Here is an 18,414-nt window from a genome sequence, read left to right as displayed (position 1 = left end):
ATTGCTGACACCATTGTATTGTACGCAATTGAATGAGTCCTTAACGTTCTGGTGCATTTCTCTCGCTCCAGTCCTACACAATTTAATTGTAACCTTTTTCTCTCCTCTGGGCTCCACTCCGCTAACAAAAACAGAAAAGTTATGTAGTCGCATGTTTTCGTTAAACGTATACGTCTTTTAGGATTTGTGTCGTTCCCAAAGCTGGTGTAAGTAATTATTATTTCTTTGCTGGGTTTACTAAATCCAAGCACCATACCATGCACTATTTAAATTCCGAATTTTAATAGTTTCAATGTTATTAAAAAGAAGTGGACTACAATATCTGATTAGGCATTGGTTACAATCTATAAATTCTCACGCCACATTATCAACCTCCACTTCAGTAACGCGTGAATGAACCACGATGGACTCCTCCAGTCCCGTGTATTAGCACTAATTAACGCTGAATAAAACGGCTAATGAGCCCACGTGACTCGCAGTACTACACTCGATCGGTGAACGATACAATCCCTGGATTTACATATCTGGCCGTTTTAATGTAGGCATTTATCGTCATATGCTATCGACTTTGTCGTCAATCGTCGATATTCGCAACGAACGCTTGCAACGTTGCAAAAACGTTTTCAATCAAAAGGCTTCACTATACTAGATAAAAGAACCATTTCTAATTCCAACTAGCGCCTTATTGAATACCGCGGAGGTAGTTTTAGCCTGAGAACGGCACAAATAGAGAAACTGCCGCATAAGTCTTATGCGATTTGTTAGTTCCGCGCCGTGTTTCCCCGCGGCGGCGGACGTTATGTGACTGGCTGATCGAAAGATCAATTTAAATGCCTCACGTATTTTATATTCCGACCGCTGGCTTTGGTCAGTTTTAGAGCCTTTCCTAGATTAGTATTTGGATATAAAGCCTACATTTGAGTAATCCCAATATGGCGCAACTTGAAAGACACAGTCCTGAAGAAGTATACGATATACGAACAGTGCTAATTGATTGATTAATGTATGTCAGCTTTTATTTGTACATCAACTTGTCGTCAGTCTTACTCTCCATTTCGCTTAATTGAAATATGTCTGCCAATTATCATCTCAATCATCATCAATTTTAAATTAGTGCCTTAATCTCTTGATACCTGATTATTTTACCACCAACCCCAATAAAAGCCGCTAGAAATAGTTATAACTGTTATAAGTTATAAACAAATCCGTTTTGTTGATTTTGTTTGTAAATAATCGATATGATAAGAAATCCACGTGTAGACTGTTGGTGAATTGATAATTATTCATTGTCTATGGGCTTATAAATATAATACGGACTTGGTGAATATAATTGACCTTATTTAAGTTGTCAAAACAAGTTCAGCGTCCGCTCGTCCTATTTCGGCAGGTGTTCCACCGCTGGCGATTAGCGGGAAACTAAGAACGGGAGAGATAGTAATAGCAATGATAGCAATGATGGCAGTGATAGCAATCAGCAATCCTTTTACACTCGTACAATTCGTTAACTTACTTGTTGTAATGCCAAAAAACAATAACCGCGCTACGACAACACTATCCGTGATCGCAGCGAATGTATTTGCTATGCTACATATAGTTAGAAATGTGCTGCTGTACACCGTTGTAGTGCATAATCCTTTATCAACGTGTTTTTTCAGCCAGTCTCACTAGAATTTGCGAACAATGTAAACAAATCTTGTATTTAAAATGTTTTTAATTTCCATTCTAATTCATCAAACACTGTCTAAATACTCTAAATCCATTGTGTTATACGTATCAATAATTCATATCACATTATGATCATAAACCATTAAAATAATAAAAGAAAGAGTGGTAGAAAATGCATACTTATTTAATTTAATGGTTTGTTTACATTGCACACAATTTATATTGACAGCGATATTACAAATAGCACTAGAATTTTAAGGTTGACTACTAGAATGATGAATGTTGATGGTAGAGAATGCCCTTTGGCATTAAGTCTGCCATTTTCTTATGTTGTGCAATAAAGTTTAAATACTTATAAATAAATGACAAATACGAACGTTTGCTATAATAAAACACTACGGTAAAAGGTTATGAACATCGGTATCTGCGATTGCCAATGCGGCTCGATTTACTTTTGGAGCAGCTTTAAGGCATTAGTTACTATACATACTATTCTATTTCATTCCTAATTTTTATCTTATTTTTTATTTTAACTTATCAGTTTTAGAATGAAAGAAGCGACGATAACTTGGTTTTTAGATCGACTATGAAACAGCTACCTTATGCGGCGTAACATTTGCTGAGCCGTTACTGACATTTGCCGTTGGACAGGCAAATTGAATGTTACCACTGTTAGTTCATGGTATTTGAGTACACAGAGTGGAAATTAGTACGAATCAGGGCGGCAACATAGAATGCCCATTTTTAGGTTAGTTATATATTTGTTCGAAATAATTCGTTTAATATTTTACACAGTAGGTATCTAAGTTTTAGGATGTTTCTAAAAAAATCTTCAACACTACATCAGGGCCGTAGCCAGAATTCAATTTAAGGTAGGGCATCAGCTGTAATTACAGTGATAATAGTAATACTGATACTGTGCAATAATGTAGCACTATATTATTACAGGTTCTCTAACTACGACCTGCACTTCTACATAATTAATAGTTATTTTTTAAATATTAATTCTTAGTATTTTACAAATATACAATTTACACAATACTTTAAAAGTTGTTTGTACTAGTATAGCTTCACTTTGGGATTGCGCAAAGCACTTTTTCAATGCAAAAAATAATAATTTATGAAGCATAGACAGTAAAGTACTTTAGTAGTAGTAGTAGAAGAGTATTTTTTAACTACGATATGTTTAGTTACTTTAGTTTCACAAAGCATACATGTTGCACCATTAAAACATAAGTTATAAAAAGTAGTCTCTACCGAATCCAAATACCGCAGTAACAATAAAGAACAAACAAATGACTAACTATTTTAATCCTTGTTAAAATCGGCATAAGTGTCGACGGAGTGGCACATGGCTGCACTCTCGGCGTTCCCACGGCCCGCCCGCACAACGTGATCAGCCCCAATTAATGTATCTCACACGAATTACCACTTCACTATTATTTAATGCAAAAAAGCATTCTGTGTTGTTTGATTTAAGTTGTACAGAAGAAGTTCTAAACCTGTAGTCAAAGAGTCAGTACAGTCATCTGCAATAACATATTACACAACGAAGACCGCAAGAATATCTAACACGATCTTATTTGTACACGTACAGTCATAAGAGCATGTCACGTATTTTTGCGGGCTTCGGGTAGCAACATATCGTATGTTGCAGGTGACTGTACTTTATTGATAAACAAACAAAGCGGCGGCGTATTTAGGGGAGCAAGATGCAAAAATATTCCATAATCTTGATCTACAGCTAAATGTATCCATTAAAGACATTTGATATATAACTTTAAGTATACAACATTTTCCAATTAGAGACAGGTATGCGCTTACCGCAGCGTTATGTCATTTCTCCTCTAAACGCATGCGTTGAAAGCTGCGTTAATCGCATAAAAATCATAAAGCAACCGCACGCTTAAAATAAAATGAAAAACAGAGCACATAAAAAGCTCCTAGCTTAGTTCAAGATGTTATCATTTGTAGACTAACTTCTAGGGTTGCCAGACTTCTAATTTTTTTAGACGTTAGAGTAGATTGAAATAGTGGGATATTACCTACCTTATTGTCAATAAATCTTTTTTCGACCATCTACAGAAGGTTCCTAAAAGGATCATTTGTTGTTTTAATACGTCATATTTATTATTCAGTTGTCACAATTTTGTGTTATACTTATATACACATAAAAAAGTTTATAGCTGGTAACCCTATTTCTTCTCCTCCAGGCTATTGTTAGTAAGTCCCTAACTAGATTGAGTTCGTCTCTCAACACCGCTATATCTGTTAGTATAAGCAGTCATGTATAATTTAAAGGTCTGGGTGGACGCAGTTGTTGCATACAGTAACCTAGTTTCAAAACGAAATGTGACCTAAATCTATGTTAGGAACAGATATACCTTGTATTTGTTCATACCAGTCGCGTTTATTTCGCTTTGTTGTCTTTTAAACACACTGACAAGTAATGTTGAACATAAATAATAGAGAGATACTATGCATAACTAGCGCGTATGCCATGTGTCTGAATCTCTAGCACAAATCCAATATCTGTATACTTACGGCATAGCAATCCTAAAAATCTTGAAGCACCTGTTTTCCTGTTACTTAGCGTGTCCGAGTTTCAAGTGACCCCTTTCCGTGACGTCACTGCGGCGCGCTAGCATCTTGATGTCGCTTCACCATTCCGCTCAATATAAATAATATAAAACTGTTCCATTGTAAAGGTACTGACATAAAACGTGCAGCCTTGCTTGGAATGTCATGCATTTCATTTTCTAATGTTATGAATATGAAGTTACACTAATTGTAATATTTTTTATAACAACTACTACGGGGTTGAGAGATTTTAATGACATTTGTATTGATACTAATGCTATCATTACTGCCAATTAATTTCCACAATTATTACCTACATCGTTTTTTTTTGCAATTTGAGTCAAAATCAAGGCCGTGAGACAGTCAATTGAAATTCACGATATGTGCATTCCGATGCCGCTACTTTATTACTAAGTGCAATTATCCAGAATATAACACAATCGGTATACCAATATTGGTATTTATTTATTTATTGTTCGGAGAACCAACAGCTAACAATTCAGAAGGATAATATAACTTAAATAAGTAACAAACAGCCAATTATGTTTAATTTACGTTTTTCTCATAAATGCGGTTTAGAAACGTATTATATTAACATAAACCAGTTAACGCTTTGCGAATTAATCGCAGTAAAACTATTATAATTACCTCCATCCCTCGCCTGCTCCATGGATATTTTTTCCGCCAAAGACATTTTTATATGTCCTGCCAAATGTACTATATTTAAAGCAAATCAGATGATCCCAGTAACTGGTGCGGCGATGCACTCGATTAGATTTCCGCCCAAAGAGCAAGGTTCACAGCAGGGCTACGGCTTGTTAAATCATTCACGGAGGACGCATTGCATTGGCCTTAGAGCTTCATTAGTCAGAAAATATAGGTTACCATGCTCATGCTGTCAGCTTTATCTGAAACATAAAATGGGCCACTCTTTAACTTTTATAAAAATAGTCAAAATCAAATTTTTACACACACTTGAACCGAACACACCTTACAGACTAAAGACAAAAACAGAGTAAAGAAATTTAAATTATTATTATCGCTGTAGTCAAACAGTATTCGGAAGTCTTATATTTATTTATTTGCCTTTTGCAGCGGTAAAGATGTTTGGGTTGCACGTATAATTTCAACCACGATAGCGATGAGGCATGCGTGCTTTCTACGCTATGTCTTGCCATACAATGTGCTGGCTGCACGTAGAATAAGGCCTGATTTAGACGACGTGCGAACTCGCATGCTATTTTAGTTACATTGCGGGTTGTTGAGTTTACATACAATTTTGCACAGCCATCAAATACCGTAATGTAATAAAACTCGTATGCGAGTTCTCGTACCGTCTAAATGGGCCCTAAGCCTACCAAAGACTTATGCATGGATTAAATGTGGCCGTGGATTGTGATATGTGAGTAATCCTTGTTCGTTTCGGCAGGCATCGGCAAGCTGTCGGGCGAGGGCAAACACCTGGCGGACCCGGAGGTGCTCCGGAGACTGACGTCGTCGGTGTCGTGCGCGCTCGACGAGGCGGCGGCGGCGCTCACGCGCATGCGCAGCGACCAGCCGCCGCCCCACCACCGCCACCACCACCAGGACAAGCCGTTAGTATACAAACTCTTTATGACTTCAGCCCTAAGTTCCTAACTCTTGCTTCAGGTGAAGGCTCTCAAAGCTAGCAAATTGTCGGGCGTGAAGATGCATCTAGCCGGCCAGCGACGGCGCCAGACACACATGTGCGCAGTTCCATGCAGCTAAACCTTTAATCCCACTGTAGACAAGTACAAAATATCCGGCGTTACAGATTGCCAGTGTCATTTTTTGATGACTGATTTGACTGAAATTGTGTGGATAATGATGAACATCATCAGATTTTAGCTATTTTATTTCGTCTACAAACATCGGAACAGGCGATAAGATCAAGTAAAATCACATGGTTTGTTTTCTTTTTAATGCTATGCAAAAAGTATTTAGAATATGCAACAGCAGACACATTAACCTTTCATGTCCTTCCTGTCACTATTTTACTTTAGGAAATAGATGAGTCGTTGGAATTTAAGATACATTCTATAGGATTGTCCTCCTGCACAGACTCTACAATCAATTGGTTTTTACTCACAACTACAAATATTATTCTATTCTATTCTGGACAGTTAACAAGCAAACAAAAACATTTTAATTACTGATTTGACTGTAGCGGATATGGTGTTTCATTTTAATCTAACTATGCGTACCATGACTCTTGGTTTACTCAATAGAGTATAACACGCTACGGAAATTCAAAACGTTTTACTTGCAAATAAATGACGTGCACATGTGATGACAATCCGAGATTGAGCCGATACGCGCCTTCGCTTCTCGACCGTTCGCGGTCGAGTCTCACGACTCCCCGATCGGCCGATCGAGGCGGGGCGCGGCCGTGATTCGTGAAGCTTTGATCTTATCTGACAACATACTTTCAAAAGTAACAATTGAACGAAATAAATCCCATAGTTTTAATATTTATTGATGTTGTTTCAGCACCCAATGCGGTTCAACGGCAACGGGTACGACGCCGAGCACGACGACGAGCGCGGAAGGCGCGCCGTCGCTGGCGGAGGCTTGTTCGGACGGCGACGTGGGCACGGTGCGCAAGCTGCTCACGGAGGGCCGCTCCGTGCACGAGACCACGGAGGAGGGCGAGTCGCTGCTGTCCCTTGCGTGCTCCGCGGGCTACTATGAGCTCGCGCAAGTGCTGCTAGCCATGCATGCCAGTGTTGAAGACCGGGGGATCAAGGTGAGGGACTCGACTATTTGACCACTCTTGATATCCTACCTACCAAAATACATGACATAAAATTTTACGTAGGTATGACCTACATGTCCACCTCTATGGTCTTGTTTTGCGCATCTTAGCAGAACTAATGGAGCCATTTAATTTCATCCGTACCTAAATTAAGTAACATATTGAACATGAAATAAAACTATGGGAACGAATTAAATCGCGTATAATGAATTTAAAATTCACCCTGACGTTTCGAACACTTTACAGCGTTCGTGGTCAACGGGTGACTGAGGAAAAATTACAATGTGCAAAAGCTGTAAAGTGTTCGAAACGTCGGGATGAATTTTAAATTCATTATACGCGATTTAATCCGTTTCCATAGTTTTATTTCATGAGTAACTATCGCGGTAACCGAAGACAATATAACATAACAATTGTGAACGTTTGTCTCCAGGGCGATTGCACCCCCTTGATGGAGGCGGCGAGCGCGGGGCACGTGGACATCGTGCGGCTGCTGGTGGCGCACGGCGCGGACGTGAACGCCGTGTCGGGCTCCGGCAACACGCCGCTCATGTACGCGTGCGCCGGCGGCCACGAGGAGTGCGTGTCCGCGCTGCTCGACAATGGCGCCAACGTCGAGGACCACAACGAGAACGGACACACGCCGCTCATGGAGGTCTGTAACGACATCATAACACTGCTTCAGTCTTTATAGGAGTCGGCGGAGTCGCCACATGCTTAGTGCGCCGCATGCGTTTCTCGAAAGGTACAAGTCTTGTATTACAAGTGCGTTGCCATGACAACCCATACGATTTCACAGTTCGCGCAGTTCGCTTGTAGAAACGGGCCTCTGGAGGTCTTTACCTGCTCTGTTTGCCAGTGATCGGCAGTGGTGTCAACTTTTCAGAAGGGGTTGTTCGGCTAACAGGAACTTTCGCCAAACGATGCCGTGTTTGTGTTAGGTAGTTTTGGAAGCCATCTCATTCTCCCACTCCAACAAATCCGTCATAATGTTTTGTCTGGTCAGTGACCTGCTTTTCAGTACATTTACCCGTGCGAGCGTTGTGAGTGGTCAGGGTCACTACTCTGAACAGTTCTATTTAACATAAAGGTGCTAATCTGTCAAGCTCTGCAAAGCATCATGTCTATGAATCGAATGAGAAATTCCTTCAGTTAGAAAATTTTCAAATAGTACCAAATACCAAACAATGCCAAATGCAACCAGTCCGCTAAATACTTGCAATATCACCGATTTTTTTAGGTTCCAACAGTGAACTCATTTGCGACTATTAAAATCTCTGTCTTACTAAGGTTGCCAACTAAAACCCCTATGTTTTGTCTCACAGGCCGCATCCGCAGGCCATGTGGGCGTCGCCAAGATCCTCCTAAAGCACGGCGCCGGCATCAACACTCACTCGAACGAGTTCAAAGAGTCCGCGCTGACGCTCGCCTGCTACAAGGGTCATCTCGACATGGTGCGGTTCCTGCTGGCGGCGGGCGCCGACCGCGAGCACAAAACCGACGAGATGCACACGGCGCTCATGGAGGCCAGCATGGACGGCCACGTCGAGGTCGCGCGGCTGCTGCTCGACTCGGGTGCACAGGTTAGTTCCGTGAGTAACAGTCTAACGTTTAGAGCCCGCTAACACTCGCCTGCCACAAGGGCCATCTCTACAAGACCGACGAGATGCTCACGGCTCTCATGGAGGCCAGCATGGACGGCCACGTCGAAGTCGCGCGACTGCTGCTCGACTCGGGTGCACAGGTTAGTTCCGTGAGTAACAGTCTAACGTTTAGAGCCCGCTAACACTCGCCTGCCACAAGGGCCATCTCTACAAGACCGACGAGATGCACACGGCTCTCATGGAGGCCAGCATGGACGGCCACGTCGAAGTCGCGCGGCTGCTGCTCGACTCGAGTGCACAGGTTAGTGCCTTAAGTAACAGTCTAACGTTTAGAGCCCGCTAACACTCGCCTGCCACAAGGGCCATCTCTACAAGACCGACGAGATGCACACGGCACTCATGGAGGCCAGCATGGACGGCCACGTCGAAGTCGCGCGGCTGCTGCTCGACTCGGGTGCACAGGTTAGTTCCGTGAGTAACAGTCTAACGTTTAGAGCCCGCTAACACTCGCCTGCCAACAAGGGCCATTTCTACAAGACCGACGAGATGCACACGGCTCTCATGGAGGTCAGCATGGACGGCCACGTCGAAGTCGCGCGGCTGCTGCTCGACTCGGGTGCACAGGTTAGATCCGTGAGTAACAGTAACGTTTAGAGCCCGCTAACACTCACCTGCCACAAGAAATAGAAGGATGGTGTGATTCCTGTTCTCAGCTACAACAAAAATAAGCGCGTTACAAAACACGGAGAAACTAAAAGGCAAAAAATAATAAACCTTTGCATTCAGATTTCTTATCGTATTGCAATAATCTAAACATCCAAATTATAAACAAATCAATTATTTTTGTAGTCGGTACCAGACCTGTTCGTCGCCTTGCTATTGCCTGTTTGCCCCACCCAACCATACGCAGGCTGGCACCGACTCCAAAAATAATTGATTTGTTTATAATTTGGATGTTTAGATTATTGCAATACGATAAGAAATCTGAATTCAAAGGTTTATTATTTTTTGCTTTTTAGTTTCTCCGTGTTTTGTAACGCGCTTATTTTTGAAGGCGGTTTTATTTTTTGTTAAAAAAGTTTATTTATTTGTTTATTTTTAGTGGTTCATTTTGATATTATATGTATCAGTCCGAATATATGTACACTAGTGAAAGAATTATCCTTTAACTCCTAACCATTGAGGAGTTGACCTTCCATCATCAGCTCAGCCACATAAAATTATTACCATCAGGCGTAAATACTGGTTTACCTTTGAAAAATACACTAAAAACATTACATGTGCCTATAACATTTGAAGAGTTCCCTCGATTTCTCCAGGATCCCATCATCAGACCCTGACTTGGTGCCAATGGGACCATCTCGGGGTTATACCCGTTCGATCAAAAAAAAAATTTGAAAATCGGTCCACAATTCGGTCCAATCATATCAATCATTTTGTAATAAGTGCCATCTTATGTAAGTTTTAAATCTTGACACGCGTTATTTATCGTTTGGCAGGTCAACATGCCCACGGACAGCTTCGAGTCGCCACTAACCCTAGCGGCATGCGGCGGGCACGTGGAACTGGCCATGTTGCTGCTGGAGCGCGGCGCCAACATCGAGGAGGTGAACGACGAGGGCTACACGCCGCTCATGGAGGCCGCCAGGGAGGGTGAGTCATCCACCAAAAGCTGTAGTCGCCACTGGGGTTGATGATATAGAAGAGTCCCCAAACCTATCGACGCGGAATCTGCTTTCGCCGACCAAAAATCGCTCGTTAGTATGAAGACATACGCGCCACGTCGCTGAACGCACGTTAGAGCCGATTCCGAGTCGATAGGTTTGGAGAAACCCTAAGAATCAGCAAGCTTTACACTTTAAAAATTACATGTAATCTGACGTATGACGAATTTGTACCGTTAAAGCATTGATTGAACGAAACTTTTGAATGTAAATAGATAAATATCTGTTCTCTCTTTATTGTTTCTAAATATAAATGTATATTCCTCAGGTCACGAGGAGATGGTAGCACTACTGCTCGGGCAGGGCGCGGCCATCAACGCGCAGACGGACGAAACCCAGGAAACTGCGTTAACGCTCGCGTGCTGTGGCGGCTTCCTAGAGGTCGCCGACTTCCTCATCAAGGCGGGCGCCGACGCCGAACTGGGCGCCTCCACACCTCTTATGGAAGCCAGCCAGGAGGGCCACCTTGAGCTCGTGCGGTGAGTGTGACTTGATATCTCTACAGCTCTTTCAAGGCGCGATCAGCGCAAACCTAGATGGCGCTGATGCTCTGCTGATGCTGACTAAACCAGTGAGCAGGGCCACCTAGAGCTCCTGCAGTGAGTGTATCTGGTTGCTGTAGCAAGTCTTTAGTCACAGTGCTATAAACATACTTAGGTGGACGAGAGAAAGAAGACCAATGAAAACTGACACCAATCCTCAGCTCGTCGTCTCTACTCCTTTTTGGAATCCGATAAAGGGGAGCCACCTCAAGCTCCTTTAGCTATACGCTTTAGTTAAATTCCATGTCAAACTCCTTGTGTTATAAAATAAACATATTGTCTTTTATCTCACCAAGTTTGTTCTAGTCATTAATTTGATTGTTTGACTATAGATACTTGCTGAACGCGGGCGCGGACGTGCACGCCCAAACTCAGACGGGCGACACGGCGCTGACGTACGCGTGCGAGAACGGGCACACGGACGTGGCGGACCTGCTGCTGCGCGCCGGCGCCGAGCTCGAGCACGAGAGCGAGGGCGGCCGCACGCCGCTCATGAAGGCGTGCCGCGCCGGCCACGTGTGCACCGTGCAGTTCCTCGTGGGCAAGGTGTGTTACCATCACTCATTCCTTTTCTTTCTAATTCCCTAGTGTCAGGGGCGGCTCACTCCGCGATTCTATCGCCGCGCTACAAGTACCGGGCGCCAAATGTCGGCTGAATGTTTGTTAATGTAGGTAAGAATTTAGAATGGCGGCATTTTGTGAACATCAAAGGAGTGAGCCTTTTGTACTTGTACTATTATATATTCTGTGCTAGTGTTTAATAACTCAAAGATCAATGCTGTTAGGAATTAACAAAGAACCTTTTTGGGCCGAGAGCGAGAAATATTAACTCCTAAAGCGCATTTTCGTCCGTATTTTGCTGTCAAATAAGAGTTTAAAAGTCTACTTCTTAGGGTAGAAAGATAGAAACCTAAAAATTTTAATTTTTGAACAGGTTTAAGCAACTTCCTTATCGAATGTTTGTTATACAGGGTGCCGACGTAAACCGTGTGACGGCGAACGGCGACCACACCCCCCTCTCCCTCGCCTGCGCGGGCGGACACGCGGACGTAGTGAAGTTCCTGCTGGCCTGCGACGCCGACCCCTTCCGCAAGCTCAAGGACAACTCCACCACGCTCATCGAGGCGGCCAAGGGCGGCCACACCGCCGTCGTGCAGCTGCTGCTCGACTACCCGCACTCCGTCATGCTGTCCAGGAGCGAGACAGGTGAATATACATCTCACTCTCTAGCCTACGTGGAGTAGTTCCTGCTGGCCTGCGACGTCGACCCCTTCCGCAAGCTCAAGGACAACTCCACCACGCAGTCAAAAATTGTTATTAAGACGCCACGAGTATTTTTTGACTCAGTTAAACACCGTTGCATACAATACTTTTTCTACGACCATGCACTTAGTTTTTAATAGTTTTCTTGAACAACTTTCGTGAAATTCACACTGTTTCCTGTATTTTGACGCGTCGGCCTCCCTCTGTTCCTGCACTCACCCTGTCGCTCGCACTCCCCCGCGCCGTCGCCAGACCCCGGCGCCCCGTGCACCCACGCTATATCCATTAAAGGCTACCTAACAATACTTTAAGAGCTATATCGTAAGGGTGGGTGCGCGGGGCGCCGCTCGGGGGCGGGCATCTTTTATGTAGGGTTTTAAAGATCTATGCACGTCACTGTAAATGACAAATAACAGTTCGGGAGTAGAAAAAATAAAATATACTACGGCTAAGGATGCAAATAGGACCGCTAAAAACATTTCAGTGGAATCGGTCGTATCGTACTAAACAGTGTCGTGCACAGGTGTGGCCGGCGCAGGCGCCGCCGCGGCCGCCGTCACCGCCACGGGCGCGGCGGAGGACAGCAGCGGGCTGAGCGCGGCGCAGGCGGCGGCGCTGGGGCTGGCGCACGCGCCGGCGCCCGGCGCGCCCGCCGCGCGCGCGCTGCTGCCCGCGCACCCCGCACACCCCGCGCACGTGCCGCAGCTGCCGCCCGAGATGGCCGCCGACCCCGTCATGGCGCACGCCTACATCGAAGGTGAGGGAACGTCGCTATCCGACCCGTGTGCGAGGAACTTATGTTACATAATGACTTTTAAACTTTGATCATAAAAGTAACCTATTTGAAAAAGTGCGTAATTTTACATTCTCACTAACGATGTCCTATTTTACCATGACCGGTCATGCCAAACTTTCCACGAGTCTATAGTGAGTTAAGGCTTCCCTCCTTTTTTTCACATCTTCCGTTCTCGATCTATCTTTTACTATCGAAGACGTCAAGATCATTTCGTCAAAGCATCATTTCAGCAGTAGAAGAGAGGATTCTATAATTAATGACTTGAGGAGAGGAAGTAGAATGACACTAATGTTTCTCGATTACAGGATGGCGCATGTCGGCGAAAGTTGACGGTACCGGTGCCCCAGCCGGAGCGGGCGCGGGAGCGGGCGCGGGCGCGACGGGCGGCAAGCACAAGTGCGCGCGCAAGCAGCGCGCCGCGCCGCCGCACCCCGACCACCACCTGCCGCCGCCGCCCGACATCCTCGACGACCCGGTAAGTGTCGGCGGCTCTAACTAATTACTGACACGACACATCAGCGCCCAACTGCTAAAGTGCTCAACTTGCCACGTAGAAACGAATGAAAAATAAGCGTAAGCGTTGAACTCTTCACTTTCACCGAGACTATAAGTAATCTGATTTTGACTTGTGACTATAAAAACGTAAATATGAATCGTTCTGTGTTTTTCAGAGGACGACTGAAGCGCTAGCGAGTCAACCTCGCAACGAATCACTGCCAGAGACTGAAAGGAGCCTGCTCGAATTAGCCGATAACCACGGTTAGTACGGAACTATCAATTGACGTAGTCTGTTTTAATTTTACCGTAAATCAAATTTTGAAAGTATTTTAATTATAGCCACAAAAGGGTGGGTAAAAGACGTTGAATTGATTAAAAGATAATGGAACATTGAGAAACAAATACGTTAAGCACACCAAACGAGCGTGTAAAGGCTTGATATGTTGTTGTAAAGGTCCCCCGACGCTCGCTACGTCGGCGCTGCACGCGTTGGACCTACAGTTCTGCGCGCAAGGCAAGTTGCTCACCCTCCATAACATCATCCGCCTGCCAACTAATGCTCGACCACGATCTTATACAGCCATCATTATAAAGGGCCCCACTAAGGCACTGGTCCCATTAGTAGCAGCTATCGGCTATAAAAACGAACAAAAGATTGCAAATAAAAGAGACACAGCGATTTTGATAGCTCACCGCTGGGCGAGTAACTATAAACATCGCCGTGTCTCTTTTATTTGCACGGGGGTGATTATCAGTTCGCTCGCGGTGGGACCAGTGCCTAACTATCAGTTGAGTGACCGATAGCGGCCTGTCAATTATACGGCGCTTTCGATTTTACTTCTAACAGGCCGCTATAGTCCGGCGAACGATAGTCAGTGGGCTCTTTAAAGTTGATTTAGATAATGCTCATAAGTGCCAGTGTATCACCGGCTGACAACATCTAAATCTTCTTATAATGCCATAACTAAGCTTCGTATTTTATGTATGTTTCTTTGTTCTACACTTCACTTCACGTGGACGTTAATTTGCAATATATTTAAATTGCTAACATGATTTCTTATTTTCATGGCGTTTGATATGGGAGCGTGTTTGGATAAATCAGGATAATGCAAAAAATATGACGTAGTGTTTCTATGACTGCATAAATATTTTACCCTGATTTATTTACATAAATGCATATCTACATCCGTTGTATCAATTTATATCTGCAGCTGACATGGTTTGCTTTAACATGATGATGTTTGTCTAATATTTTCCTTCTTTTTTTGGTATGTCGATAATCGCTTTTGTGTTTTGTATTGAAACAACTCTCTAACGACATGTATCGGCTCAGTGACACGGACGCGGATCCACGCGCTGAAGTGCAGTGGTGTATCAACGTGACATCGCTATATATGTTAATAACAATGTCCCAGTCACAAAGCGGAACCACGTCCGTGTAACCAAATCTAATGTGTGCACTCAAACATTCTACAATCAAAAAGTCACATACAACTTCCATAACATTCATCACTCCGTTCTAATATCTAATAATAAACATAACATAACCACATTAATATTACCTACATCCACAAACAGCTAAAACATGCTAAATCTATTGAGTAACTTTCATCATTGGCCTTAACGTCTATTGCAGACGATTTATGGTGTAATATTCGAGGAGCACCTTTTCTGATGACTTATTAGACCGATGCGAGGCCGACATAGTCTACCGCAGCACTGACAAGAGAAGTTTGCGGAAATCGGCGTTGAGTAACTTTATGCAACTAAAATTGATTGATTTTGGACATAAAGTTAGTGACTTTACAATCTCCAATGTAGGTAAAAACGGTGAAGTTGGTGATGGAACCTAAAAAGATAACTATCAATTTTAACGCTATCCAAAAATTGTGTTGTCACGATAGGCCTTTTTTAGATAATTTAATTTACCACTTTTAAAATAAACTAAGAACTACATAAGTAATGGAAAACTTAGTTATCGTTTTCCTTATTGTATGTGTTAATGTATTTGTGCAATTCTTTATTGGGACGAAATGAAATGATACCTTAAAAGCTTAGTTTGATATTTTTGACATAATGTTCACACTTGTAGCTCCATGTATTTAAGATGATTGTGGTCGCAGGTGTGACGACCGTGTACCGGCCCACCACGCCGCCCTACCCGCCGCCGCAGCAGATATTCCCCACGCCGCAGCTCGCGCCCAACCTTACGCAGGTCAGTCTCATTTTACACTGTTTTATATACATTTGGATTATAATCCAGTGTTTTCCAACAACTGTTGAAAAGAGGTATGAAAAGGCACTTAATAATGATCTGTGAATATGGAAGTAAAGTGAATTAGAGTCAGAACTTGACAAAGTGTTATTTTAACCGATATTTTTCGTAGAATTTTGGTTGGGCCCTATGCATGCATTTAAGGCGTAAAATACACAGAAGGGAGTCGTAGCCCGCGCCAGGCCGCCCGAGTGTAATTTAAAAACGTCTTCTCAGTACATTTTATATAGGAAAGACGTAAGACACGCTTCAAGCGACGCTGCGCCCCGCCCGCGCCACATCGCTTGTGTGTTGCGTGGCGCCGCGTCGCTTAAGGTGCGTCTTTTACTGAGGAGACGTTTTTTATTTAAATTTCGCGTCTTACGACTTGCGTCGCTTCTGTGTGGGTTACGGCTTAAACAGGCATTTACAGATAGACTAGAGGGACAACCCTAAAAATCTAGAAAGTGTAACTTGTATAATACTCGCAAAATTCTATACAATTCCTACAGTGTAATATATACGAATATACGTAGCTTGCCGTACGATTCAGATAGAAAAGAAACAAATTACGTTCTAGAGTGATCCAATACAAGAACGGCCGCGAATGAAACCGACTCGTAAATGTGCCAAGTTTGGTTGCAAGTTCCTTCGCATGGACGCCCTCAGAAAGCTCGGTCAACACATTACTGAAGTATGTCCAGTTGCTTTATGTACATAATAACTCTTGTAAAAAAATAGGTTTTGTTAGAATTCATATAATTCTTCTTATTGTAGCTAACTCACAGTCTAGACAGTAACATTTAGAACGTAAGTTTATTATAACATCACTTGTCTTGTCTTAACATGTAGATTTTCGCATAAAGACCACCATTCGAAAAAGCTTTAACTTTTCATTTTTCTAGCAACAGCAACTACAGGAGTTACAACAACAACAGCTCCAGCAGTTGGCAGCGCAGCAAGCCCAGCAACAAACGCAGCAGCAGCCAGCGCAGCAGCCGCAGCAACAGACGCAGCAGAAGAAACAGCAGCAACCCCAACAACCCCAACCTGTTCAGCAGTATTCGCAGGAACTGCAGAGGCCCGAAGCGTATGCGCCACAGGTACGCTTTAATGATGAGATATGTCAAAAAAAACGTATACGTAATGGGAATCGGTGTTAAAACGGGATCGATATTTATCCGATAGTTTCTTAAAAAGCAAATTCAGGAACTGTGTCATATTTGAAATGCTAGTAAGTTTATTTTAAATATTTTATTGACGGTATGCAGTCTTTGAAAACTTTTTTTATTTTTATAAATGGTCTTACTCTTGGCCACAGACTAGCCAAAGGCAAAGACGTCGCCTACGATGGAGTGAGCTCGTCCAGAAGATGCCTGTTCACCCTAGATTTGAAGCTTTTGCGATTTAAAAGTGGAAATTGAAAAAATATGATATGTTATTCGTTGGAGTATAAACACGTTCAGTGGCCTTGTTCCTGCAGCAGTAAATATCATCTCGATAATCACGAGAGCCAATCCATTAACCGATGGACCGACTTCTTTGATTGACAATTAACTTATTCTATTAGCCTTGCGGACAAGCTGTAATAGCGCAATGGTGGCATCCGACAGCGGGGCAGCCAGAAAGCTATTGCAGCTCCCAACATCAAACATAGTATAAGTAGAATAACCGGAATAAGCTAGTTGAATCTCAGTGTTTTGTTTTTATGAAGGTGTGTATAATTAGAATTGTTTGGTGGCAGGCGGGCGCGGAGGGCTGCGGCGCGGTGGAGGCGCGCGAGCTGGGCGCGGTGCTGGCCTACCTGCAGCGCGAGGTGCCCTCGCTCGTGGCGCTGCCGCCCAACGAGCTGCGCTCGCTGGTGCTGCAGGTTAATATAGATATAATGCTAGTTATACGGACTCTGTTGAACCCACTTCCTACTCCACGGTTTTGCCTACTTGAAACACAAATGTTTTGGTCAATTTTTTTAGCCCAGGTTTTATTCAAGTCTATTTATCGAGTTTTAAGAGCGTTATAACATTTCGGCGTCGGGCGAAATTAGGTATTTTACCCGCCGCGCGAGCCCAATATGCCGACCCTTTCTAGCACGTCTTATCACTCGCTCGCACTACAATAATGGACAAAACAATCTTGATCCTTCCTATGGAATTTTGATAACAACCACAATCTACTATCTCGATATAAAGTTTTGATTTCTAATAAACATTATTTTGTACGAAAAGAAATTTATTTAAAAATTTAAAGTAATAATTATAAACTGTGATCATATTTAAGTAGATCCCATCCCAAATGTTTGCTTTTGTTATATGATAAGTATTAGAGTAAAGTATATATTAATATGATGATGAAATAAGTCAAATATAATTCTAATTACTTCAAGGTGTTACTCAGGGTCTGATGATGGAGAGAGATTGTGGTCACCAAAAATCAACTCGCATATTTGAATAACATAAAAAAAAAGTGGTTCAGTTACATGGGTTTATTGGTACCGGTGACCACCATCTGGCTCCAACATCAGACCCTCAGTACCACCTCTTGTCAAAGGTCTTATTAAGAAGAAGTAAGAACCCAATGAGCCTGATTACTAAATGGTTTAGTTACATGGATCACTGGTACTGGTGACCACCATCTGGCTCCATCATCAGACCCTGAGTACCACCTCTTGTCAAAGGTCTTATTGAGACGATCCCAATGAGCCTAAAGACGATG

The 18,414-nt window shown here is 43.1% G+C and overlaps 1 protein-coding gene across 13 annotated transcripts in view; it reads left to right on the top strand.

Annotated features, from left to right (window-relative positions):
• Window positions 1–18,414, top strand: part of LOC125235499 (ankyrin repeat domain-containing protein 17-like) — a 49,819-nt gene that overhangs the window by 6,395 nt on the left and 25,010 nt on the right. For 8 of the 13 annotated variants that reach the window (XM_048142122.1, XM_048142113.1, XM_048142144.1 and 5 more), the window contains 15 exons: window positions 5,675–5,840; window positions 6,757–7,012; window positions 7,455–7,676; window positions 8,347–8,613; window positions 10,125–10,278; window positions 10,618–10,828; window positions 11,224–11,437; window positions 11,863–12,097; window positions 12,678–12,911; window positions 13,256–13,425; window positions 13,622–13,709; window positions 13,903–13,962; window positions 15,572–15,663; window positions 16,608–16,805; window positions 17,447–17,572. In XM_048142122.1, the coding sequence (XP_047998079.1) occupies window positions 5,675–5,840; window positions 6,757–7,012; window positions 7,455–7,676; window positions 8,347–8,613; window positions 10,125–10,278; window positions 10,618–10,828; window positions 11,224–11,437; window positions 11,863–12,097; window positions 12,678–12,911; window positions 13,256–13,425; window positions 13,622–13,709; window positions 13,903–13,962; window positions 15,572–15,663; window positions 16,608–16,805; window positions 17,447–17,572 (2,693 nt within the window). Of the gene's footprint in view, window positions 1–5,674; window positions 5,841–6,756; window positions 7,013–7,454; window positions 7,677–8,346; window positions 8,614–9,001; window positions 9,097–10,124; window positions 10,279–10,617; window positions 10,829–11,223; window positions 11,438–11,862; window positions 12,098–12,677; window positions 12,912–13,255; window positions 13,426–13,621; window positions 13,710–13,902; window positions 13,963–15,571; window positions 15,664–16,607; window positions 16,806–17,446; window positions 17,573–18,414 lie in introns of those variants that run through there. The other 5 variants (XM_048142106.1, XM_048142094.1, XM_048142137.1 and 2 more) reach the window with 5 other exon arrangements.

Source organism: Leguminivora glycinivorella, chromosome 2, assembly GCF_023078275.1.
Source record: "Leguminivora glycinivorella isolate SPB_JAAS2020 chromosome 2, LegGlyc_1.1, whole genome shotgun sequence".
In the NCBI taxonomy this organism is placed as follows: Eukaryota; Metazoa; Arthropoda; class Insecta; order Lepidoptera; family Tortricidae; genus Leguminivora; species Leguminivora glycinivorella.
Note: the sequence above shows the minus strand (reverse complement) of the source record. Positions and strands in the feature narration are given on the sequence as shown.